Source organism: Bicyclus anynana, chromosome 25 (genome assembly GCF_947172395.1).
Source record: "Bicyclus anynana chromosome 25, ilBicAnyn1.1, whole genome shotgun sequence".
NCBI classification, from domain to species: domain Eukaryota; kingdom Metazoa; phylum Arthropoda; class Insecta; order Lepidoptera; family Nymphalidae; genus Bicyclus; species Bicyclus anynana.
In genome coordinates, this window is record NC_069107.1 from 1,850,096 (window position 1) to 1,875,356 (window position 25,261).

Consider the following 25,261-nt stretch of genomic DNA (forward strand, 5'->3'; position numbering starts at 1 on the left):
GTTTTGATAAAACAGCAATCATGATGCAGTTTGGTTTGTTTACATTTGAAACACTGCTGTTTGGTGAATGATAAATCTATTATATACTATGATATGAGTTTGTTGTGGGCTCTTCTCAGTCCAAGGAGTGTGTAATAACTGTGTTTTGTCGCCGTTGTATTAATTCAAAGTCGAGTTCACTTTACTATAACAATATAATCTGACGTCTCAAAAGTGCTTGTAAACTAAGCCTACTTGAAACGAAGTTTAGTCTCACCTGTGATGGTCGCAAATGGCGGATATGATCTCCATCATGAGCGGCCAGGCGGCGCCGAGCTGGTCGCCGCGCGAGTGCAGCAGCCGCGCGGCGCACTCCAGCTGCCTCGCTCGCACGTCGCAGTGCCGCACCGCGCACAGCTCCGCCAGCGGCTCCAGCACTAAACGTTCACGGGCCTACAACGACATTAACATACAAAACTATAAAACACTATCTTTTCTTCAGTAACCATCAAGTTTATACCGAAGTTCAGATAGATGGACAGCTTTAGTTCTTTATTTGTCAAATCTCTTAAATATGACAAACTAGCGGACACCCGCGACTTCGTCCGCATGGAATTTAGTTTTTCACAAATCCCTCGGGAACCATGGATTTTTCCGGGATTAAAAGTAGCCTATGTGTTAATCCAGGCTATAATATATCTTAATACCAAATTTCAGCTAATTCGGTTCAGTAGTCGAGGCGTGAAAGAGTAACAAACATTCATATCATCAAAATCACCAGTTTTCGCCAATCTCGGGAAAACATGGAATTTTTCGGGATAAAAAGCCTAGCCTATGTGTCAATCCAGAGTTAAATCTATTTCCATTCCAAATTTCAGCCATTTCGTTAAAGAGTAACAAACATCCAAACATCCTACAAACTTTCGCGTTTATAATATTAGTAGGATGTTGGCATATATTCCTACTCCCCTCCAACTTGTCGGTAAAGACTGTTAGAAGGAGTGGGTAAATTAGTGCTCGTCGATTAAGGCTTTAATATAGTTACCTCGGTGACGAGCGCCGGGTTGTTGTGGTGGTACTGGAAGGCCGCCTGCACCAGGTACGTGATCGCCTCCACGCCCCACTCGCGCATGCGAATATGCGGATGCTGGCACACCTGCTTTGACCACTTGTGGAGTTAGTGAGTTACTTGTCACTTCTGGACCAACAAAGCGGCGGATCGAAAACATCGTTCTCTTTCGTCCCATCGCAACGAGAGAAAGAAAGAAAGTTTGTTGACGCACACACACACACACACAATACACAGAATATACCAAAAAAAAAATTAAAATAAAGTAACTATAGGGAACCGACATAGCTCAACAAGACGCGAAGCTGAAGTGACTATGGGCGGGGCATATATTTTGAAGAGCCGATGGACGTTGGGGTCCCAAGGTGCTGGAGTGGCGAACCCGCAGTAGAAAACGCAGTGTTGGTCGACCCCCAAACCGGCGGACTGACGACGTCAAGTGAGTTGCAGAAATTTGGTGGATAAAGAGAATATATGGAGAAGATGTTTGGCAGGGGAGATGAATGTACTCGTAAATGCATTTTAAAGGATCCTTTAAACCTACAACCAAAGTTCACAAGTCCTGGGACCTGCTCGAGGTGTTTCCTTTACCACAAAATGGTTATACAATCACAGTCGCTGCTTCCGGTCACTTTATATAAGGCATTGGGGTACCGTTTTCACATTGACGGATGACATGACGGTGCCCCCAGATTATGATGATAAGAGCAAGCTACGAACTCGTTCTCGGTTTTAACTTATGTTTTTATTGTAATAACAAATATAATAATAAAAAAAATAAATACTGACCTCAAGTAAATGGTTAGTAATGGGCCGCCACATCACTTCTATTCTGTGCATGTTCGCAAGACCTGTTTCCAGAAGTTTCGCCACGGCGAACAACGATGGCTCCTGTAACGAAATTTATTTTTATTAAAGGCAAAGGCAAAAGGACTTTTGTAGGAATATAACTCAAAAAATTTATCGATTACTAGCAGGCTCGACTAACGTTGTTTTGCCATTTATGAATTTCTTTCATACAAAACTGATGACTGTAAATGTCAAAAGAAAGTAGCATTTTCAGGCATCCGTAAACAGGATCCCACTATGAGTATTATATGTATATTGTATAATTAGATATCCGGAAAACATGCATCTGCGTGACACTGGACGATGAATAATGTCAAGGAACGAACCAATCTTAACAGAATCAGTTGAAATAAAATTCACAAGGGCAGGAAGAGTTTTCTCCGCCTTACTGCTAACTTCAATTTGAGGTAGGTGGATGATGCATATAAAGATATCTGGAAAACGTACATCTGGAAGACAGTGGAGTAAATGGATTGACAATGTCAAGGAGCGACTTTAATTTGAGGAAGGTACCTTAGGTACCTGATGGTTTATGCATATAAAGATATCCGGATTTTTTTTTGTCCACCTTATCGCCGCACTTCAGTTTGAGGAAGGCAACCTATGGTAGATGAATATAATACACTCACCCTATTAGAGTAAGCCAGCTCCATAGCCTCGTTGGAGAGTTTACACAGCGCGTCTATGAGATGGTGCAGCGCTTCGTCGTCTAGATTTTTCGACGCCTCGAACACACGGGACAGCATTGCTGATAATGCTGTAAGAAAATACGATATAGCTTTTGTTTAAAGTAAGGTTTTTATTCGTCAGAGACGGAAAGGTTATTATCCCTGAATTTCCGGAAAAATGTTCCACGATTGTGAATTTATGTAAGATTTAGTTAGACCTGACTTAAAATATGAAATCTTATTGTCTTTGTATTAACATGACCAATAGCTTGGTACAAGTAAGCACGCAAAACTGGTCAGGGACTGAAATTAAATATTTCACAGATGCCACAATTTTTTGGAAAACTGTTCCACAAGCATAAATTTTTATAGACCTACAAAAATCATTCTATTATGAAAGTTTTCTTATTTAAGGTTAATATTTAAGTTATTAGCAGTGCTTGTAAACGTAAAACAAGACATTTTTGCAACCTACGGTGGACCGCGTTTACTTAGTAGGTGTTAGCTTCAAATACTTAGGTATCTTCATATTTCTACAAAGATTTGTCATAATTACCACTTGCCATGCAGTGTGGTGATCACAATTTTGGCAGTATCGAATAATTTGATACGATTTAATATATCAGGTAATAAGCCATGCTCATTCTCGAAGCATCCCAGACCATTATATTGCGAAATTTTGCGTTGCGTTTTTTTATTTTAAAATATTAGTGAAATTAAGTAATTACTAAAATAAATATATAACTTCTAAAATATTACACTTCATATTCATTCTTCCGTAAATAGACGAGTATAATCTTTTAAGCGTATTTCAGAGCACAGTGCGTAGAAAAATAACGTGTCAAACATATTGCCTCATTTTAGGTAAACTTGATATAGTATGATTGATATTGTTGCTAATTCTGTTTCGTTCAAATTATCAGACAAGCCATAAATTATCTTCTCCTTTTTAAGAGATAATATTAAAAATCCACTCTACATTTTTAACCAGTCAATTTAGATTGGTTAACTGACTGCTTTTATTATTATTAAAAAAGCCAGCCAGTAAATACTGTTAAGTATATGTATGCTTGTAAATTCCATAACTTCTGCGATTGGTCTACATTGAGAGGTTACAGAAGTTTGTTATTGTAATGTCGGTTTGTTGTAATACGTTTGTTACAACAACGACATTAAGTTGTTCTTGTTACTGCCATGTCGCTTGGATCAATCATACGATATCAAGCAATTTTTTTACATGTGATTGCTGTATGCGGTGGCAATATAAAACAAATTTGTGCAAGACAAAACAAAAGAGATAAACATGGCCAGCAAGCTCCTTCCCCAGAGCGCGAAGACGGACAAAAGCGACCCCTAGCGGCAAGACGTGTTCGAACAAGGTAAAATCTACTTTATTGTGTATTTTTTAAAGTAGATTTTGCAATGCCTTACCAAACAGAGTTTGACATACCAAATCCCAAAGATTGTGTCTATTTGGAATTAGAATAATGCAAAAGATGAAGATGTTTTAATATTTCAAAATAATTAAATAAAATGTATTTATAAAGAACAAGTTCGGTTTAGAGTCTAGAGAAACCCAAAAGTGAGTCTAAGGAAAATTGTTTACAACTTTAATAAGTAAGTAGTAAATGTAAATTTACTTATTTTCAAAATTCAAATTCGTTTATTTTATATAGGTATATGAGGTAGCCTAATGGTGACGTTTATAAGCCTTTCTGAAACGTCAAATTTGACTATTTGTAAAGATTCTACCACTGGTTCGGAAGGGAGGTTCTGCTGAGAAGAGCCGGCAATAAACTCAACACTTGCTCTTTTAATTTAGCTGTTTAAAAAAAACATCTATTAGATTAGGATGCCGTGCAGAGATCACTTGTTACTTGTCAGCCATAATGCCGCCTATTGTACATTTATGTAAATATATTGTATCTTGTCCCTGTAAATTAATGTAAATCATTTGTATTCTGTGTGGTGTGCAGTAAAGCATATTTTCATTATTTTGCAACTTGAGAAACATAAAGGTGTAAATTACAAGTAAATTTGCAAAAAGGATAACTTTGACCTTGATTTTTGAAATCCAATGAGAGTGAAGTGCTATAAATATATTTTGATTGTATATATTAAGCAAGGCATGGTACAGTATATTCCAAATAGACACAGAGTATAAATCACGTTTAGTATACCACTCATGACTCCGAGCGATTCCGCCACTGGAACTTGCTGACCTGCAAACAATTGGTGTTACTACTAATAATGTTCTCGCTGTCCTGTCTGTAACCTCGATCATTCATCAACATTAACAGCCGATGGACGTCCACTGCTGGACATAGCCTTTTGCATGGACTTCCAAACAAAACAATCTCGAGCCGCCAGCATCCAGCGGCACCCTGCAGCACGCTTGATGTCCTCGGTCCACCTAGTGGGGGGTCGACAAACACTGCGTTTTCCGGTGCGGGGTCACCATTCCAGCACCTTGGGACCCCAACGTCCATCGGCTCTTCGAAGTATGTGGCTTGCCCATTGCCACTTCAGCTTCGTGACTCGCTGAGCTATGTCAGAACCTTTGGTTCTTTTGTGGATCTCCTAATTATTGATTCGATCACGCAGAGAAACTCCAAGCATAACTCGCTCTATCGTCAACTGAGTGACTTTAGACTTTAGATACTTTGGAATAATATGAACATTTTATCAAAATGCCGTCAATTTATTTCAATGATGAATGTCATGCATTAGTTACCAGTAAATGAGCATGCGTCAACATAATATCTCGTGTCCAGAGGAAAGTATAGCCGACCAATAGAGGTAAAACCAAAAATTTTGCTCTGTCGTTCTTTACTATAAGACGAATTAGAGTGATATTTTGGACACCGCAACTATTGGTCGATAATATGACAAGAGATACACGAGACACGATAGACATGCCGTTATTGAATATTGTTGCAGTGATTTGTACACTTCAACCAGTACGCCTTTGATGCTCACTACAACTCATAATGAGGCGAGAAAGAGACAAAATATCGACCAATAGTGGCGCAATAACAATATCGCTCCTTCTTTCGATGCATAGAGACTAAAGAGAGCGATGCTTCCAATTCCCCCGTATTGGTCAACATTCGTCTTTTTCTGGCGTCCAAATACATAGTGGTGTGCATTTTAGGGCTAATAGAATTCTGATAGAACGATACTTTTATTTCTGCGAGACTTTGACTACAATCACGCTCGTGGAAGGCAATGGTTCAAATTGAAGCGTGCTTACCTTGAAGATTTCCTTTTCACTACTAAGTAAACTCAAACCTTACAGCATTAAACCAACCATAAATCAAACCATATTATCAGTTATTAACATGGTTTGGTTGGTAGAAGAAGATACACGATGATTTTCCAAAGTAATGCAGTCGAACAAGTTGTAGCACAAGTCCTCGCCCTCGCAGAGTAATGGTGCAGGAGTATGACAACTAGCATATGGAACTCTCTCCCGAAGTCAGTGTCTCCAAATTGCCGTACTAGCTCAACGGTAAGAGCGGTCAGACTCATCACCGAGGGGTGGTGGTTCGATTTCCGCCCCGTTGGTCTATTGTCGTACCCATTCCTAATATAGTCTCTCCCGACTAGTTGGACGATAATGGCAAAAATTCTTACGACCTGGACATATCTAAGATGAGAATGAATAGGTATCTTCTAGACAAGCGCGTTCCACCTAAGGCAACATCTACACTTATCATCAGGTGAGATCGTGGTCAAGCGCGAGCTTTTTCCATATATAAAAAATAAAAAAAAGAACAAATGTATCATATACATGACGAATCAAAATGGACAAAAACTTTCACTAAATAAAGGAATTTTTACTTTGAATTCGACTTTATGGAAACGTACCTGCTTGTGTTACGGGGGCGAGGAATCTTTTAATGGTTTGCCTATAGTAAGATCTATACTCAAACTGAAGTTATAATCACTGTCTTTAAAGAACTATAACTCGAAACAAGTATAGCAAATCAATACAATCATACCCGGAAGGTCGGCCATGACAGCGGAAGTGCTCATAACGGCGTTAGCGTCTGCGCTGGCGCGGCTCGCCTTCATGCTGCCGCCCGTTGAAGGCTTCAGCCCGAGGATCCAAACCTTATGGAAACAAATATGAATAGATAAGACAATAAAATATAGCCCATATATAGACATATGTGGAAAAAGAATTTTCAAAATCGGTTAAGTAGATCTAGAGATTATCCCTAAATTTTTGTTGTATTATAACAAAAATTTCCTCTTTATTAGTATAGATAGTATATATGAATAAATTATTGTGGTATAATTATTGATATATCCAACGGGCTATATTGCCCAGTGGATATGACCTCTGCCTCCGATTCTGGAGGGCGTAGGTTGGAACCCGGTCTGGAGCATGCACCACCAACTTTTCAGTTGTATGCATTTTAAGAAATTAAATATCACGTGTCTCATACGATGAAGGAAAAACATCGTGAGGAAACCTGCACACCTGAGAATTTTCTTAATTCACTACGTATGTGAAGTCTGCCGCAACCAGCGTTGCGGACTATAGGCCTAACCCCTCTCATATAGAAAAGAGACTAGTGCTCAGCAGTGAGCCGAATATGGATTGATAATGATGGATTATTGTTTAGTGTGGGCATGGAGAACATGTCGGGCAGGGGAGGTGATTGTGTGAGTGAGGAGAGCATTCTGAAAGGTACCTTTAAACCTACACCCAAAGTCACAAGTCCTGGGATTTGCTCAAGATGTTTCCTCTAGCACATGATGATACAATCTTTGGCGCTGTTACTCGTCGCGTTATACTCAGTAACAAAAGGCTCTACTATAGCTTGGCAAATCCATTCGTAACACTTCCGATGGTCTGAGCGGGCCGGGAGGGGGGTAACGATGTCCCGCGCGCACAACATCATACCCGCGCAGTCCTTCCCTCTGCCCCGCGCGCACTTCTTCATACCTGCGCAGTCCTTTCCCCCCGTCGCCCGCATATCATGGGAGTGTCATGAACGAACTTGTCAAGCTATACTCATATGTACCAAATGTTGAAGCGTGGTGAGCACGGGCAGCCAGGCGTGCTGCAGCGCGTCCCCGTCGCGCCGCGCCGCCGCCAGCAACGCGCGCATGGCGGTCACGTGCCGGGACGTCACCATCACGAACGACTGCTGCTGACCTGACCAACAAATTGTACGCGTTTCATCATCAACATGGACATGGACTTCAAAACAACCTCCCTGCAAGCTAAGCTCCACTTTCACTTGACTAACGTTTTCTCCACCCCATTCACGGATTGTCTTTCTTTTGCCGGCATCCGAACTGCGTACGAGTAGCACTATTTTTAATTTGGGTGTAGTTTCTCCCTTAACCTTGGTGCCCCAGGGTCTTGGGGCAAATAGCTTGAAGGGAGCGACTTGGCCAATATAGCACTAACAGTTGTTTATTTATTTTATTTTATTTATTTATGCTTTCTTGCACGAAACAAAAACATTAACAAAAAAAAACATAGAAAACAAGTATGTGCAAAGGCGGTCTTATTGCTTATAGCAACATCTACCAGACAAACTTTGGATAAAGAAATTAATGTTATTTTGGTAACGGTCCAATTAATAGTTGTACCGACTTTGTGACAATAAGGTCACGACAAGGTGTTTCAACGCATCATCATCATCATCATATCAGCCGATGGACGTCCACTGCAGGACATAGGCCTTTTGTAGGGACTTCCAAACATCACGATACTGAGCCACCTGCATCCAGCGAATCCCTGTTTCAACGCATAGTGCAATTTATTCATGTAAATCTTTAAACGCTTGTCATTCACATAGCTCAGCGAATCGCGAAGCTGAAGTGGCAATGGTTAGGCCACATAGTACGAAGACTCGATGAACGTTGGGGTCCCAATGTGCTGAAATGGCGACCCAGCAGTATTGGTCGAACCCCTGGCTGTTAATGATGATTATCACTCACCGGTGGGCTGTGAGCACGGCAGGGGAGTCCCCACCCACACCACGTGGTGCCGCAGGTCGGCCCCGGGCGCGGGCGAAGGCCTCGCCGCCGGCCAGGGGCAGGCCAGTGCCGCCAGCGCGCCCAGCACCGGCACGCAGTACTGCGCCGGCAGCGCGCAGCGACACAGCGCGCCGATGCACGCGTCCCGCGCGTTGGTCACGCCCATCTGTGTCGATGTTTATGTTATCGTTTATTTGTGGGCTTTGTCCATATAGATTAATGCCCGTAAAATGACCACACTGGGCTGGATTTTCCGCACCGGTGTCGCTGCTGCCCGCTAAGCCGCTGAATGCTGGCGGCTCGAGATCGTTGTGCTTGGAGGTCCATGCAAGAGACCTATGTCCAGCAGTGGACGTCTATCGGCTGATAAGGTAGGTAGGTAAGGTAAGGAAGGGTAAGGTTTATTTGTGGGCTTATTTTTGTACTATTTTACAATCTCTCATTTACCATTTTTTTTTTAAATTTCTAACAATGTTAATATAAAAATATAATAAAAAACACTATTAAAAATATATAAAAAAATAAACCTTCCCGGTGCGGGACATTTAAGTGCCCAAGCAACCGGTGGTCAGGGCTCCAGAGTGAGAAACCTCCTCACAATACGCGCCGTCTCAAGAATCACTGCCTTCTGTATCCGACTCTTAATCCAATGGTTAAGTGAAAGCTTCATAAGGTGTTGGTCGAAGCTTTTGTACTATTTACTGTTATATATTTGTATGAATGTAATTATGTACTATAATTCGAATGTAATTATATACAAGAGGCGCTCCGCACGTCTCGATGACGTCCGAACGTCACTTTAACGGACACAGCAATGTGCTGAGTGGAGACCCTTTTAGGATCACATCATGCTAGTTGTAATGTTTTTTAAATATTGTTTTTATTTTTTTTTCTCTTTCCTTTATATGATGTGTATTCTGAATAACATTCTTTCTTTCTTTCTAAATAATATTATGGAACACTAGGGTTGTTATACATAATATGATGAATACATTGAATTTTATAACACTTTTGGAAAAAATAAGACAATATTAGTCAGTAGGAGTAGGGTCCGCTAGTGAAAAGTACAAACTTAAACGCACAAACAATAGAGTAATTTTGTTAGAACGTCTATAGAAATCTAATGATTTTACGTATTTATAATGTCCCAATTGAGTAGTATTAGCGCCGTAAAGATGCCCCTGTATCTCCCCTAAAGTAAAGCTTCAAGTTTGTACATTACATATTGGTATACACGTTACCAAAAAAATTCAAAATTCATTTATTTCAAGTAGGCTCAGTTTACAAGCACTTTTGATACGTCACTTGACTATATGTAAAGATTCTACCACCGGTTCAGAAGGCAGGTTCTGCTGAGAAAAAACCGGCAAGAAACTAAACAGTTGCTCTTTTAAAAAAATCATACAGTATTATAATTTACAATTGATGACAACATTACAATTTCTTATAGTTTTACTTCCTGTGTGAAGGTGGAAGCTGATCCAACGGCCTCCAAGCGTCTTTATCATTAAAGAACTCATCAATCTTGTAGTAACCTCGACTAAGTAAATGTTTTTTGACACATTGCTTAAAGCTATGCATTGGCGGGTCCATCACAGTCTTAGAAATCTTGTTGTAAAAGAGTACCACCCAAACCTACCTTCCCACTGACTCTAGCCAAGGTCTGTATAGCTCGCAGGATGTTCTCCAGCTCCCCGATGCTCGCTTCGGCCAGCACGGACAGGCCCCACACCAGGCCGCACCAGGACGACTTTATTAACTGCAAACACATTACACACACATTACAGGGTATAACCCTGGATCTAATACCTACCTAATCCTGGACCTGGATCTAATGACTCGAAGCGATCCGAGGTTCCAACACTAAGCGCCTCGCTACACTATTCGGCTCACACCAGGACTTCGTCGAAGCGTTGAAAATGGTGTATTTGAGGCTTTATTACATCTATGTAATGCCACTTCGTGACCAAAGTGTTAGAGAACCTAAGACTAGGATTCAGGTACAACACTATTATGGTATACTAGCGGGCGCCCGCGACTTCGTTACCCTACCATACAGGGGATGAGTAGGGACTCAACCCTAACCCTAACCTACTCGTGCCCTATACCCTACCCCTACCAAATCCCCATCCTACCCTACCCCTACTCTACCCCAACCCTACCACGCGACGGAAGCTTAAAAAATGGAGTAACTTCTCCCGTTTTCCCAACATTTCCCTTCACTGCTCTGCTCCTATTGATCGTAGCGTAATGAAGAGAACTGGCTGAGAATTTGAACTGAAATTATATTTGAATTGGGAAAACGAAAAGCTTAGTATATTTTAACCTGACTCAAATCCAAAGTCAGAATTTAAAGATTTTTCTTTCATATGGAGTAAAATACCCTATTCCTACCTGCAGTTTAAGTTGTCTCTCTTTGTCATCAGAGTCGGGATCTATTTTCTCCACAACGTTGCAGTTCTGATCCGCCTCCCCCGTGTGACCGTTGTTCGTTATTTCTGCTTTGTGCTCTAAACTGCTTTCTATTTCTGAAAATGTACATTCTATTGTTTCTTTTTCATAACTAGCAGACAGACACGAAATCTATAGGTCTAGCGCAGGGTTTCTCAAAAAGGGGTATGTGAACCCCCTGCCTTCAAATGGCGAACCCCTAGGGGTTCGCCATTTGAAGGCAGGGGGTTCGCGACAAGATTTACGTAATAGTGGCTTGATAACTGATACCGAGTCAGAATTAAGGTTAAAATTGTCCAAAATTACTCCTAACATTGAATCCATTTGCGACAAAAAACAAGGACACCCATCACATTATTATCACAAAGACATTTCTTTTGGTAAAAACCTGAGGTTCGCTGTCACTTGGAAATTTTAACAAAGGTTCGTGGAACCGAAAGTTTGAGAAACCCTGGTCTAGCATATTAATGTAATATATCGTGAAATCAAAAAAAAAAATTAACTGTCAACCAATAGCAGTGGAGTTGAAATATCGTTTTCAATTTATCATTTGGGAGATGACCAGCAACGAAATGGAGATCGATATTTACATTCGTCTTTCTCTCATCTCGTAAATTCAGGATATACATATTATGTTGTGGGGCTAAATTGACTAATTTATTTCAAGTACTGACCTTTATGATTGTTCGTTGTTTTGTTAGAATTAATTTCTTGTTCTTCTCCGTCATTTTGAGAATCATCGTACAGTTCTTGTAATCTACAAATAAATGATATAAAATAGTTTTATTTAGACTTGGATTTCGTTATGTAAATCCATATCTATGCTAATCTTATAAACCTGAAGAGTTTGTTTGTTTGTTTGATTGAACGCGCTCAGAAACTACTCGTTATGTTCTGTTAGTTAGCCCATTTATCGAGGAAGGCTATAGGCTATATATCATCCCCGCATACCTACGGGAACGGGAACCACGCGGGTGAAACAGCGCGGCGTCAGCTAGTTCAATAAAATTTTTAACAGTCCTAACCTAACCTTGCAAATACCAAGTGTAAAAAGGAGCTGCCTAGTATCCAATTAGGTGTTACGCGCAAAAAGAAAAAAATAAAGAAAGAGAATAAGTTTATTTATTTTTAGTGTCACAAACAGTACATCCTATCTAAGATATTGTACAACTGTCTGTGACACCAAACAGAAAGGGTTTACAGCTCAGCATTAGACGTTCATCGCAGAAAAGCAAAGCCCGGCGTTGATTTTGAATTAACTAAAAACTAGGTGTTACGCAAGAAACAAGGTGTTACGCGAAAAAAACCAGGTGTCACGCGAAAATTTAGGTGTTACGCGAAAATCTAGGTGTTACGCGAAAAATAAAGCCGTACCTGAAGTACTCCTTGCCTTCCAGGGAGATGGCGATGGAGCGGATGATCTCCACCAGACACGCGTAGGCGACGGAGATGCCATAGCCCTCCTGGATCATAGGAGCCTCCGTGCGATCCAGCATTTCTATACTGAACAATTCAATAAAATTAAGTTTTTTGTTTCAACTAGGCTTTTGTAACGTCAAATTCATCTTTTTGTAAAGACTACCTCTGGTTAAGACGTCAGATTCTACTGAGAAGAACCGAAAATATTTTCTACAAATTCTCTTAGAAAATAACCATTATTCACATAATTTATTGTTTCGTTACTCAGTTCATTAAACCTCAAAGAAATTGTCCAAGGGTCCAAGGGTCACAAATTGTCCAAGGGTCCAAGGGACACTCGACAGGGGTCGAAATTAAATGTAAAATTGGGGGTACACGAAATTTTATCAAGGTCATATAAAATGGGGGGTTTTTAAAATGAAACAAGTTAGATTGGTTCTTTGCGCTGTGAGTAGATGTTATAAAGGTTGAATTGGATGGAATTACTTTTTTTGATTTACCAACTTTGTTTTTTTTACATCAACTGACAAGACATTCAATCAATTCTCATTTTTGTTTTTAACCGACTTCAAAAAAAGGAGGAGGTTCTCAATTCGTCTGTATGTTTTTTTTGTATGTATGTTACAAGGCGGTGCTAAACCGGTATTGTGTTATTATAAGCCGTTTCTGAAAGAATTACATAAAAGAACACTGTCTGAAAAACCTAAATCTTACATGTCTTGAATTGATACATCATTGGACTAGTACCGCCTTCTTAGTTTTCAGTATGTTTTATGTTTTTGAAGTCGGTTGAATTTTTTTTTTTTTAAATTTGTTGTTAATTTGTTTAGAACTCAGCAACGTAAATTAGGTAGATATAGTTTTCACATATTTTGTCAAATTTTACGAAACGGCACAAAAGACCAAAAGAGCTGCAGCGAGTCCACCGAACCAGCTAGATTAAGAAAGTGGTCTATGAGGAAAAAAGTTTGAGAACCACTGTCTTAAACGATTCAATACAAAATTTCACTTACTATATTGACTTAGCAGTCCCTGGCTCGAATGTGATACACAATGGGAGCCACACGCCCTTCCAGTAGAAGCCTGCCTGTTGAGGGATGCTTGACGATCCTGAAACAACAATTAAATTGTTAGGCATAAGAAGTAGAATTAATTATTTTACGTAATGACTAGCGGACTATTTTTTTTTTTTTATTCTTTACAAGTTAGCCCTTGACTACAATCTCACCTGATGGTAAGTGATGATGCAGTCTAACTATCCACACCCCTTTCGGTTTCTACAGGGCATCGTACCGGAACGCTAAATCGCTTGGCGGTACGTCATTGCCGGTAGGGTGGTAACTAGCCACGGCCGAAGCCTCCCACCAGCCAGACCTGGACAAATTAAGAAAATCTCAATCTGCCCAGCCGGGGATCGAACCCAGGACCTCCGTTTTGTAAATCCACCGCGCATACCACTGCGCCACGGAGGACTTAATCCACGTGGGTGTGGATTTTCATCCTACACCTAACAAGTTAGCCCGCTAACATCTTAGATTGCACCATCACTTACGATCAGGTGAGATTGTAGTCAAGGGCTAATTTGTAAAGAATAAAAAAACGTGTAATTCTGTTTTTCACAAATCTCGCCCCAACCATTGATTTTTTCAAGACAAAAGTACTCTATATGTTGCTCAATAACTTCTTTTATCTTCCAGTGAAAGTCTCATTAAAAACGGTTCAGCCGTTCTGGAGAATAACCAAGACAGATAGACAGACAGACAAAAATAAGAAAGCATGATTGTGTTTTAGTATCCTGAAAATAAACTATATACGAACTCGGAAAAACACGGTCATTTTAAAATCCCAGACAGACACTTCTTTATATGTATTGATGATAATAAATAAAGAATGAAGATTTTAAAAGAGCAACTGTTGAGTTTTTAACCGGCTCTTTCCAGCAAAAACTGCCTCCCGAACCGGTGTTAGTCAACAAATATATAACACACTTTTAATCAAATATGAAATTAATTTTGATTTAATTTTGTGTGCGTGTGCACACATTGCTACACGTTGTGTAGTAATAGAACTTACATTCTTGCTGTTTTCATTGCACCCTTGCACTGTAAGCGATTGCAAAAAAGAGTCGAGCGCGTCATCGTGGATTGACTCAGACCAATTATAGAAGGACCTGTATCGCACTCATAGTCACGAACAAAATTGTCTGTCATTTTCTGAAGAAAACGAGCTTAGATTTGGTATATATCTTAAACTAAACTAGAAGTTTTTGCCCGTTTTTTACACAATTTAATTACACAAAGAGGTATTTTTACGGAGCTCTTTAACCGACGAACACGATTACAACTATTTAACATCGATACTATAGAGACAGTTTCTATAATCGCATTAGATCGTTGATCATATACTTTGACAGAAAAGTAACGTCTAGCGAGGCAGGTCCTATACAATAATTGGTCTGAGTGGATTGAGCAATCTATACTAACTAAATGTAAATGAAGTTCTTATAAACTACATTCAAATTGAATTTCCCGCGCATTAATTAACGTCAAAGTATTATCTGTGGTGGCAGCACTTTTTTACTCTATGTTTAGTTTATAATTCATCTGTTAGAAAATTCTCGAAGTTATTTTGTACAAGTGAAGCGTTAACGATTTTATTGGAAATAATTTTGTTCTATTGAAAAAGAATATTTGAAGCAATAGCTTTTAATGTTGTTTCTCTTTACAGGTTTGTAATTATTAGTTGTTTGTACCGTAAAATTAAGTTGTATTTGCAAGAATGACTTGATGTTCAAAACAAATAAATTTCTCTTTACAGAGCAACAACTATACTTTTGTTTCAATAAGCAGCAATCAGCATATTACATTATATTCAAAATACGTGTGTTCGAATAAAAAAACAAATATTATGTTGTTAAAAAATCTATCGGGCCATGGTTTCTGTAAGGTTAAAAGTCATAATATACCAAGGATGCGCTATTTTAGTAAACTTGTTTTGTGTGTGTTAGCGATTATTTCAGTTTATAGTAGGAATTCCGATGAATGGCGACGTAAGGAAACAATTTTTCTTTACCAAAACACCAAACTTCTAAGCCTAAATTGCGATTGGTAAACTCGCCACGACTTAAGTCGTTGTATCGGGATAATAGTTTTCTAACAACAAATCAAAGTTTGTCCCTCAATCCAGAATTCCTTATTTGTAGACAAATGCTTTCATAGTCAAATTGATGGAACCTACCTTAGGCACATTTAAACGTCGGTTCCTCTCAATATCATTCATAGCTAATGGTGTTAGTAGTGGTGAGAAAAACGAAGAGTAGAATAAAGATGTCATGGCTACGAAATAAAATACAAGTAGACTGGTAAAAAAGTCGGAGAACTATCTGCCTAATTATGGACAAGGAGAAGTTTTAAAACTGACTACCGACCTTCAGTAGTAAAGACACATTTAAAGACGAAGGGCTGATACATAGTGAAACAATGTCATCCTAAGTCAAATTCGCATTGGTATTCAAACAGCCTTCCTTTTCTTTTGGTAAAAGATTTATCATAATCGGTTCCAAGATCCAGAGATTACCCCCTACTTCTTCTACTTCTACTTCCCCCTACCCACAAACATCACCTCTATATAATATTAATATTTGCATGTATAAAGTATATAGTATACATGAGAACTGTGCTACATACATACCGATATAGTCAATCATATCAATCTGAAGATGCTGATGATGATGAAAGGACTCGCAAGTACGTCTAATTGTTAACATTTTTTACAGCCAAAAGATCTAGATATAGCTACCTAGTGCGCTGCACGCGGCGGTTCACGCCCGGCCTGTGTAGCGAACCCGTGACGTCAGTCTGGACCTTCGTGTTTCACAGGCAGAACTGCACGTGTGTATTGCCATTTATAGCAGCACTAGCGGAAGCCCGCGACTTCATCTGCCCTTAAGCTTCTTTAATTCGGCCTTGTCGAAAATTCCTTTCTTCCCAAATTTCACGCACGCACGGCAGATATCGGCCGTCTAAATGACAATTCAACTACGCCGCAAGTTACTAAACACGCAAGCCCCAAAGTTGGATGCCAACCGAGTTTCGCCGTGTGGAAATGATCGCATGCGAAGGGTGACTAAAATCGACCGCAGGCTGCTTAAAGTGTGTTTTGCAAGTTCTTCTATAAAACATGCGTTCTACTCAACATTTTCTTTAGACATTAAATAGTGGCATGCTATTTTTGTCCACCGGTTTAAATGGCGTGGCGATTGTATTTTTACAAGAAATGCTATTGGTGACTTGTCGCACCGCGAAGATCGACCTGTGTAAATGCCTCTTTATCCTCCAGAGAGCGCTACGGATGTGCCCAGGATTGGCGCACGAACCGCTTCACCAGCCACGCCCGGTGCATGCGGCGCTGCAAGCCGCTGGTGGACCTGTACTTTGAGCTACTGTCCCGCGAGCCGCAGAACCTGTCCGCTTATATGCGATCTCAACTTTGGAGTGAGTCATGTCCCTCCAGCGACACTATGAGCTTCACTGACGGAGTTAATTAAAACAAAGTTAAAAGGAGAATTTCAAGAAATTAAATATCACATGTCTCAAACAGTGACGGAAAAATACCGTGAGGAAACCTGCATACCTGAAAATTTTCTTAATTCTCTGCGTGTGTGAAGTCTGCCAATCCACATTGGGCCTGCGTGGTGGACTATGAGCCTAACCCCTCTCATTCGGAGAGGAAACCCATGCTTATCAGTGAGCGGAATATAAATTGTTCGTGATAATGATGGATGATGATGAAAGAAGTAGGAAGAAAGTAGAGCGACTAAATAAACAAATATATAGATGCGGACGATAAAAGCAGAAAGTTAAACACAATGAAAACTTTGATCTGTCGATTCACGCTCATCTCCAGAACACACTGAACGGTTTAATGCGGTTTTTTACAGGGTTTTAAAAAAATAGCTACAGATAGGCTACTAGCAAAACGGTACGATTTATTCCTCACCGGCACGGTCGAAGGGTACGGGGTAGGACAACAGAGGGGAACGAAAGTAGTGCAGGAGGCAGGCCCATAATAAATATGGCCAATATTCCCGTTCAACATGTCAGAAAAGGCTATGTCAGGAGTGAGTACGACCTTAGCCTAACGGATGAGGATTGAACCACGACCTCGGTGATGAGTCGAGCGCGAGCCCCTTTACCAGGATCTATTGCGGATTCAAATTTTAATAGGCATGCACGACGCCACTCGCTCGTCTCCCGCTCTCTTGTAATCATACGTCACAGTACCGCGCGAGAGAGGACAACTTGCATATAAAGTTTTATTAAAATTAGACAAGAAGACCTACCAATACAAAAAAAAAACACCGGATTTGTAATATACCTCTTTCCCTTTCTTTTGTCCCAACGCAAAAAAGAGAAATCGATTTTTTCGATTCCTGCGATTATTGGTCTATATTTTGTCTTTCTCTGTCTCGAAAATGTCTATCTCGAGATACGAGTAGGTTGCGGTGCGCATTCTAAGCCAGATGAATGGCAACGATTAAAAAAAGTTTCTCCTACAGATAAATCAGCAAGGAGAGATTTCAACTATGAGAACGATACTGCCGACATTGAAGAAGATTACGAGCAGCTCAGTTCAACAGTTGAGGACATACCGCGCGCGCCTGTGGCTAACATAGGGAACGATGACGCAACGAATCGTAATGAATGGGCAGTTGCTGACGATATTGATGATTGAGTTTAAGCATAGCAGTAGGTCAATTGTACAATAAAAGACAGTCAAAACATCAACATGTAGAAGTGAGTGAATTGTCTCGTTTCAATGCAGCATATCCCCGTCGTATGTATATTTAAAATGATGACGGTGAATATGTAAAAAACAAATGGCGCTGACAGACGATATATTATATTTCGAAATATATATCCACTATCCCCATTAATTAGGTGTGGGTACGATAAAAGTACAAAGGGCGTGGACCAACCCATGGCCTCTCCAGCCAAGCATAGCTTCGATTCTCGCCCGCAGGACTATTGTCGTACCCTAACACGTTAGTGGCCAAGTCGGAAAAGGCCCAGAAGAAAAAAGAAAGGAGAAGAAGAAGACCCTAACTCGTTCTTCCGACTAATTGGAAGGGAACTGGAATTACACTCACATCTTAAACATATGACAAATATACTTTAAAATATCGAACCTGTATAAAACTGTGTAAAATCAAGAACAAAATATTTTTTGTTTAAAATATGGCAAACAATATATAACCTTTAAATATTCTTGTATTTATCTATGACATCCGAGAATGCAAACCGTATGCAAAATTACATTAAAATTACCAATATTACACGTGACTTGATGAACTGGGGCCGAAGATCAAGCCAAATCTTACAGCATCTTATCTCAAAGTAAGACAGGGTTCGGAAAATTTTCAAAAACGCCCCGGTGGTCACTTACCAGCAGGAGTGTTGACTTGCGAGGCGACGAACAAGCTTTGCACGTAGGCGCCCAGCGCGTTCACGATGTCTTGGAATATGTTGGTGGCGTGCGGCTTCATGTCGTAGCACTCGCAGAAAGCTTTCAGTAGATCTGCAAACATGTTCGTCTGTTTATATCTCAGACCAATTATAGAAGGACTTGTATCGCACTCATAGTCACGAACAAAAATGTCTGTAATTTTCTGAGGAAAGGAGCTTAGATTTTGTATATATCTTATACTAAACTAGAAGTTTTTGGCCGTTTTTACATCATTCAACTACACAAAAAGGTATTTTTACGGAGCTATTTAACACGAACACGAACACGATTACAACTATTTAACATCGATTCTATAGAGACAGTTTTGACAGAAAAGTAACGTCTAGCGAGGCAGGTCCTATACAATAATTGGTCTGAGGTTTATATGTTCTGCATATAGGCTTAAGGTGCCCACCACGAGATATCTTGTGACGAGAGAAAGTCAAATATTGACCAATAGCGACTGAATCAAAAATAAAGCTGTCTCTTTAGATGCGTTGAAAGAAAGAGCGATATTTCTTCTATTGGTTATCCGCAGCCATTGGTCTTTTGTAAGCAACCCATTTTCGGCTCATTGTTGGGCACAAGTCTCCTCTCAGAATGAGAGGAGTAAGGCTAGTCTAGCTAACAAATGCGGATTAGCAGACTTCACACACGCAGAGAATTAAGAAAATCCCAAGGTATGCGGGTTTCCTCAATGTGCACACTCAACACTCAAAATGCACATAACTGAAAAGTGATAATTGCGTATGGGAGGGTAAACCACTTCGTAACGTAACGCATTACAGAGCCACTCTGTCTGGCTTCTCTTTCTCTCACGCATACTACAACAGAATTAAATTATCATTTCTGTCGAGCGTCTTGAGACACCCACGTTTGTTGTTGACATATGCTCAGGGTCTCTCTAGACGTGTTTTTTTGAATTGTCTTCAGTGGCTTGAAGAAGACTTGGTTGCTGACTATGAGTCTTATTAGAAGGCTCAAAGTCACTCAGCGGGCGATGGAGCGAGCTATGCTTGGAGTTTCTCTGCGTGATCGAATCAGGAATGAGGAGATCCGCAGACGAACCAAAGTCACTGACATAGCTCAGCTCAGCAGCGAGTCGCGAAGCTGAAGTGGCAATGGGCGGGCCACATAGTTCGAAGAGTCGATGGACGTTGGGGCCCCAAGGTGCTGGAGTGGCGACCCCGCACCGGAAAGCGCAGTGTTGGGCGACCCCCCACTAGGTGGACCGAGGATATCAAGCGGGTTGCAGGGAGCCGCTGGATGCTGGCGGCTCGAGATCGTTGTGCTTGGAGGTCCATGCCAAGAGGCCTATGTCCAGCAGTGGACGTCTATCGGCTGATAAGGAAGGAAGGAAGGCTTGAAGTACTAACCTGGTTGCACGGTCATCCGGTGTAAGACCTCAAGAGCCAGCGCGCGTTGCCACAGCGGCTTGTCCGGGTCCAGGAACTTGATGGTCAGAGACAGGAATATCTCGCATTCCGTCACCTGGACACACATATTCTTGTCGAAGTGAAAGATCACCAGAATATACGCACATACAGGTTTTTGATTTGCTCGCTTAACCAGTAATGAAATATCTCGTGAAGAAGACAAATGTCTACCAATGAGTTGTTATAATGCCAGCTCTTTCGCCCCAACGCAATAAAAGAGAATAAGAGAGATTAAGAGATGGGATTGACCTTGACTACAATCACTTGGGTTACCGATTACCAATGCTCCTTGGTACATCAATAATTATCGCTTGCATCGTGAACTAAAAATTAAAACTATAAAGACAGAAGTTGCACACTCAATGATCAGTGAAAACATACCAAAAGCGTATTCGGAAACATACAAATCAATTTGCAAGGAATCTAAGGATGAAGAAATCTGGTATAACTTTCAAAAGGCTCAAGAGACGAGCGCCACAAGATGTCATGACAGCTACTACATTTGGGCAAATCATTAGATTTTGCACCTAACACGCCTTAATAGTAATACTAACAAATCCAGCTGAATGTTCACGACAGACTGCAGGAATGATGAGAAATTAAAAAGAAAGAAAGTTTGAGAGGGCTTGTCTGAAAGATTCACTCTTGCCTTCAAGGTGATCAAATTAAAGATGACGGGAAACATAGACTTCGGAAGGACATTTTGTGCTTGCTGTCTAGATAACTACTGTCGACTAGTAATCGACGTACATCTGTTGATTATGGCGGTGTTAAAGTGAAAATAAGTTAATTTATTTCAACTAGGCTAAGTTTACAAGCACTTTTGAAACTTCAAGTAATTTTTGAGTTAATGGTGATAATTATAGTCGTTATCAACTTATATTCGGCTCACTGCTGAGCTCGAGTCTCCTCTCAGAATGAGAGGGGTTAGGCCAATAGTCCACCACGTTGGCCCAATGCAGATTGGCAGATTTCACACACTCAGAGAATTAGGAAAATTCTCTGGTGTGCAGGTTTCCTCACGATGTTTTCCGTCACCATATAAGACACGTGATATTTAATTTCTTAAAATACACACAGTTGGAGGTGCATGCCCCGGACCGAAATCGAACCCACACCCTCCGGGATCGGAGGCAGAGGTCATATCCACTGGGCTATCGCGGCTCATTATAGTGGAATACTTAGAGTTACAAGAGTTAGGATATAATATAAGAAGCAGTGATGTCCACTCACGAGCACGTCGTGGTACTTGTGTATGATGATGGAGACGAGCCGCAGCAGCCGCATGGTGACGGGGAAGTGCGGCCGTTCCCCCCCGGCGCCCGCGCCGCCCGCCGCTGCCGCCGCGCCGCCGGGGATGTGCGGGGACGAGAACGCTGCCCTGGAACCAATCACATAGCTTTTTAAAGCATCCTCCATTAACGAGTCCTCGACCGCGTGTGGCAGGCATATAGGATTGAGAGATGTGGGCTTTCCAATAATAATTAATCAATCACTGTAATATTATTAAGGCTAAAGTTTTTGTGCAAGTGTGTGCGTGTATGTAAGTGTGTGTGAGTGTGATGTTTGTACCTCCTTTACGCTTTGGGCTTTACGGAAATATCCATGGTTCTCGCGGGATTTGTGAAAAACTGAATTCCACGCGAACGAAGTCGCGGGCGTACGCTAGTCGAGAATATGTCGATCCACCCAGTAGGACATGATGCGCACCACAAAATATCTAGTGACCAGCAGGCATACGATCAAGTAAAGAGAAATAGACAAAATATCGACAACTAGCGGCGTAGTTGTCCTAGTCGCATCTCGTTCATCCCAACGCAATGTAAGATATAGCGGTTTCCAGCGGTTTCCGGTTTCGCCGCTATTGGTTGAAATTTGTCTATTTCTCTTTACGAGATATGTCGTTAGTCGCATGACATTTTGAAAGATTTGTATTTGAAATAAGCGGGAAATTGCAGCAATGGTCTATAGGCTCAAATGACTAACTAATTTATATTTGCTATCATGGCCGAAAGTCAACTACAACATTTAAGAAAAAACACGACAGTTAACAATAAAGGACATACAATACAAACTCACCTATACTTAACGTTGGGTGAAAACAGTCTTATAATGAGAGCACAAACATGCTCTTTCAGGAGAAACCTGAACTCTGCTATCTGAAAAAAAAAAATTGGTTGTCTGTAAAGTCTGTAAACTAATAATAGTTGAACGTGACAACGTCATAAGAAAATACTGATGGAATGGTTGCATTTTTCAAAAGAAAATGTACGTTTTTCTAAAATACTGTTTAATAAACCAGAATATACTTCATTTCTTGTAAAAAAAGTTGGCAACCCTAGAGCGAGGGAACGACGCATGACATCATCTTTTTTCGAGTGTGCAGCCGGCTCCATCGAATTATAAGACGTTGTCACGACAAAAAAACCATGCCGTTAACCTACGAGCAGCAAGCTGTAAACACGACGTCGGCGTCGCCTAGCTGCAGCTAAGTCGACGCGTGGTTTTAAATAAAAAGTGTGTGTCAGCTCCGATGCACGAATGGAGTTTACTATTTCAGATCGTCTAAATAGGTGTATGTTATGGTATGGTTAATATAACATTTTATAAACAAACAATACATAATTTAAAATAAATAAGTTATGAAATGACGTGCGTTTTCTAAATTCATTTCTAATTTCTTTGTTGGTAAACAGTTCTCATCAAGAAAGGCTGTAGTATAGATAGCTAGGCCGCAAAGTATGATAATTCTTTTTAGCATAAGTATTTTTATGTATGTATGTACACCAATTACTCGAAGATGCCTGAACCGATTTCGAAAATACTTTTTTTTAATGACGATTTTAGTGTTTTAGGAATTTAGGATGATGAAAATTTTTACTTGTATTAACAATTTATTAATCTATTCCAATCTACATGTTTTATGTTCGATTCGGCTTACCTTAAAGAATACGTCGGAGAAATCGGTCAGCACAGTGTCCAGTAACTCCAGGCCGAACGTCTTTGGCACTTCCGATATGCCCACCAACCACTGGGCCGCGTCTCCGTTTATTAGTTGAATTATATCCTGAATAAATATACATCATTATCAACACATATTCAGCTCAGTGATGAGCACGAGTCTCCTCTCGAGAATGAAAGGAATAAATAATATGATAATAGTGGTTCAAATATAATTGTGCTAGTTCAGGGATCTGCAACTTTTAGTCGGAAGAACCAAAAATTACTAATTATGGTATTTACAAAATTACACAGTTTTTAGTAAAGCCTATTATTTAATTCTTGTGAATATTACAGTGTTTACTTTGCATTAATTTTGAATCCAAATTAATAACTTTTTTCAAGTATTAACCAAAAAATTTGTAAATTAAATTATACAACTTATTTGTATTGAGTACTAAATGAATACAAGCATTGGCTTGCATGTTTTTTGAAAGTTTGGACTTTGGTTCAAACTAGTTGTACACATGATGCCTACCCACTCACACATCAATTGCAAGAATTTATTAGGTTTTCTTAATAAAACATTTTATGGAATGGTAAAGAATCACAGGTTGCCGACTCCTGGATTGAATTGTTTTTAACATGGAAGTAGGATAAATAGATAAACCGCAAATGTATTCTACACAAGGCAAATAAATAGCGATTATTTTTCAATATTTTCGTTTTACCTGTAGAATGAGGTAAGCATCTACCGCACACGGTTTAAGATCCTTTGGTGCTCTATTGTTTGCTTGTATTCTGACGTCAGCTGGATTTACTTTTAGAGTGCCTAAAATTTAAAAAAACAATAAAAGATTATTTTTATTTAAAGAGCAGTTGCAAAAGCAGAGCAGCAATAGTGTAAAAAAGAATTAATAAACTAAATATAGTCTATCAATCCCCATTGGAGCAAATCCCTAGAAAATAATTCCAAGTTACTAGTGGACCCGGTCATGCTTCGCTTTGACTTTTGTGCACTTCTTCCCTACCCCTTTGACCCTACCCTACCCCTACCCTAAAAAAACTCTAGTTATCATTGTATTGTTTTTAAAATGTGTTCTGCTATTCGGGGCGGAGACAAATCCAACAAATCAAAAACCATGAAAATTGGTCCAGCAGATTTTGAGTTATAAGTGTTGTAATATACCCGTCTTCGTTTTATTTATTTTTAGATATCCTTTGAAAATGTCACTTGTGCTAAAATTGATACTTATGATAAACGTGTCGCTTACTATAGTTTGACGGTCGACATATATATTTAATATATGATTTGTACCTCTCCCTGGTGCTGCCCAACTAGTCAGCAAAGACTATGTTAGAAGCAGGGTACGACTTTAGTTCATCGATCGGGATCGAATCACTCCTTCTAGTGATGATTTTACTGTAGAGCTATTAAGGCTTTTATAAAAAATCAGTCCATTAATTTTAAATTTTCTTAATAATAATAGTATAGTGTACATTACCATTAGCCTCCGCCAATGCCCTCTCAAACACGAGCGCCACCAGCTGACGCACGGTCGCCGCGGCCGCGTGGCTCGTGCTGACGTCACGCGTCTCGCTCGCCGACACCATGCGTATACACATCACCATGGTCTGAAAAATATTTTGAAAAATTACCATTAACTACTATTATCTAAAATTATAATAAAACAGGTCAAACTCTGTACATTCAAAATATTTTGTAAAAATTTTGATGTAGGGCATATATAATGGACACTGATCCCAAAAATCATTTCATTTATTTTTTGCCTGTCTGTATATCCAAATTTACTCTTTTATTTATTTTTATTGACCGGAAATCACATTGAAAAAACTGAATGAATTTCATGGTTATAGGATACTTATTCCATAAGTTCCTGTCAATCTCTATCACCCATGATTTCACAGGTATAATAGTGAAA

At 40.0% G+C, this 25,261-nt stretch overlaps 1 protein-coding gene across 1 annotated transcript in view; it reads right to left on the reverse strand.

Annotated features, from left to right (window-relative positions):
• LOC112056363 (protein MON2 homolog) overlaps positions 1–25,261 on the reverse strand; it is a 57,490-nt gene that overhangs the window by 28,080 nt on the left and 4,149 nt on the right. The window contains exons 4-23 of the mRNA XM_052889275.1: positions 24,824–24,953; positions 24,050–24,150; positions 23,320–23,445; positions 22,458–22,537; positions 21,612–21,759; positions 20,319–20,433; positions 18,883–19,014; positions 13,452–13,548; positions 12,394–12,522; positions 11,694–11,776; positions 10,963–11,096; positions 10,208–10,327; positions 8,530–8,734; positions 7,602–7,735; positions 6,570–6,681; positions 4,746–4,787; positions 2,527–2,654; positions 1,838–1,939; positions 1,025–1,135; positions 257–432 (exon numbers count right to left, since the gene is read on the reverse strand). Of these exons, the coding sequence (XP_052745235.1) occupies positions 257–432; positions 1,025–1,135; positions 1,838–1,939; positions 2,527–2,654; positions 4,746–4,787; positions 6,570–6,681; positions 7,602–7,735; positions 8,530–8,734; positions 10,208–10,327; positions 10,963–11,096; positions 11,694–11,776; positions 12,394–12,522; positions 13,452–13,548; positions 18,883–19,014; positions 20,319–20,433; positions 21,612–21,759; positions 22,458–22,537; positions 23,320–23,445; positions 24,050–24,150; positions 24,824–24,953 (2,405 nt within the window). The remainder of the gene's footprint in view (positions 1–256; positions 433–1,024; positions 1,136–1,837; positions 1,940–2,526; positions 2,655–4,745; positions 4,788–6,569; positions 6,682–7,601; positions 7,736–8,529; positions 8,735–10,207; positions 10,328–10,962; positions 11,097–11,693; positions 11,777–12,393; positions 12,523–13,451; positions 13,549–18,882; positions 19,015–20,318; positions 20,434–21,611; positions 21,760–22,457; positions 22,538–23,319; positions 23,446–24,049; positions 24,151–24,823; positions 24,954–25,261) is intronic.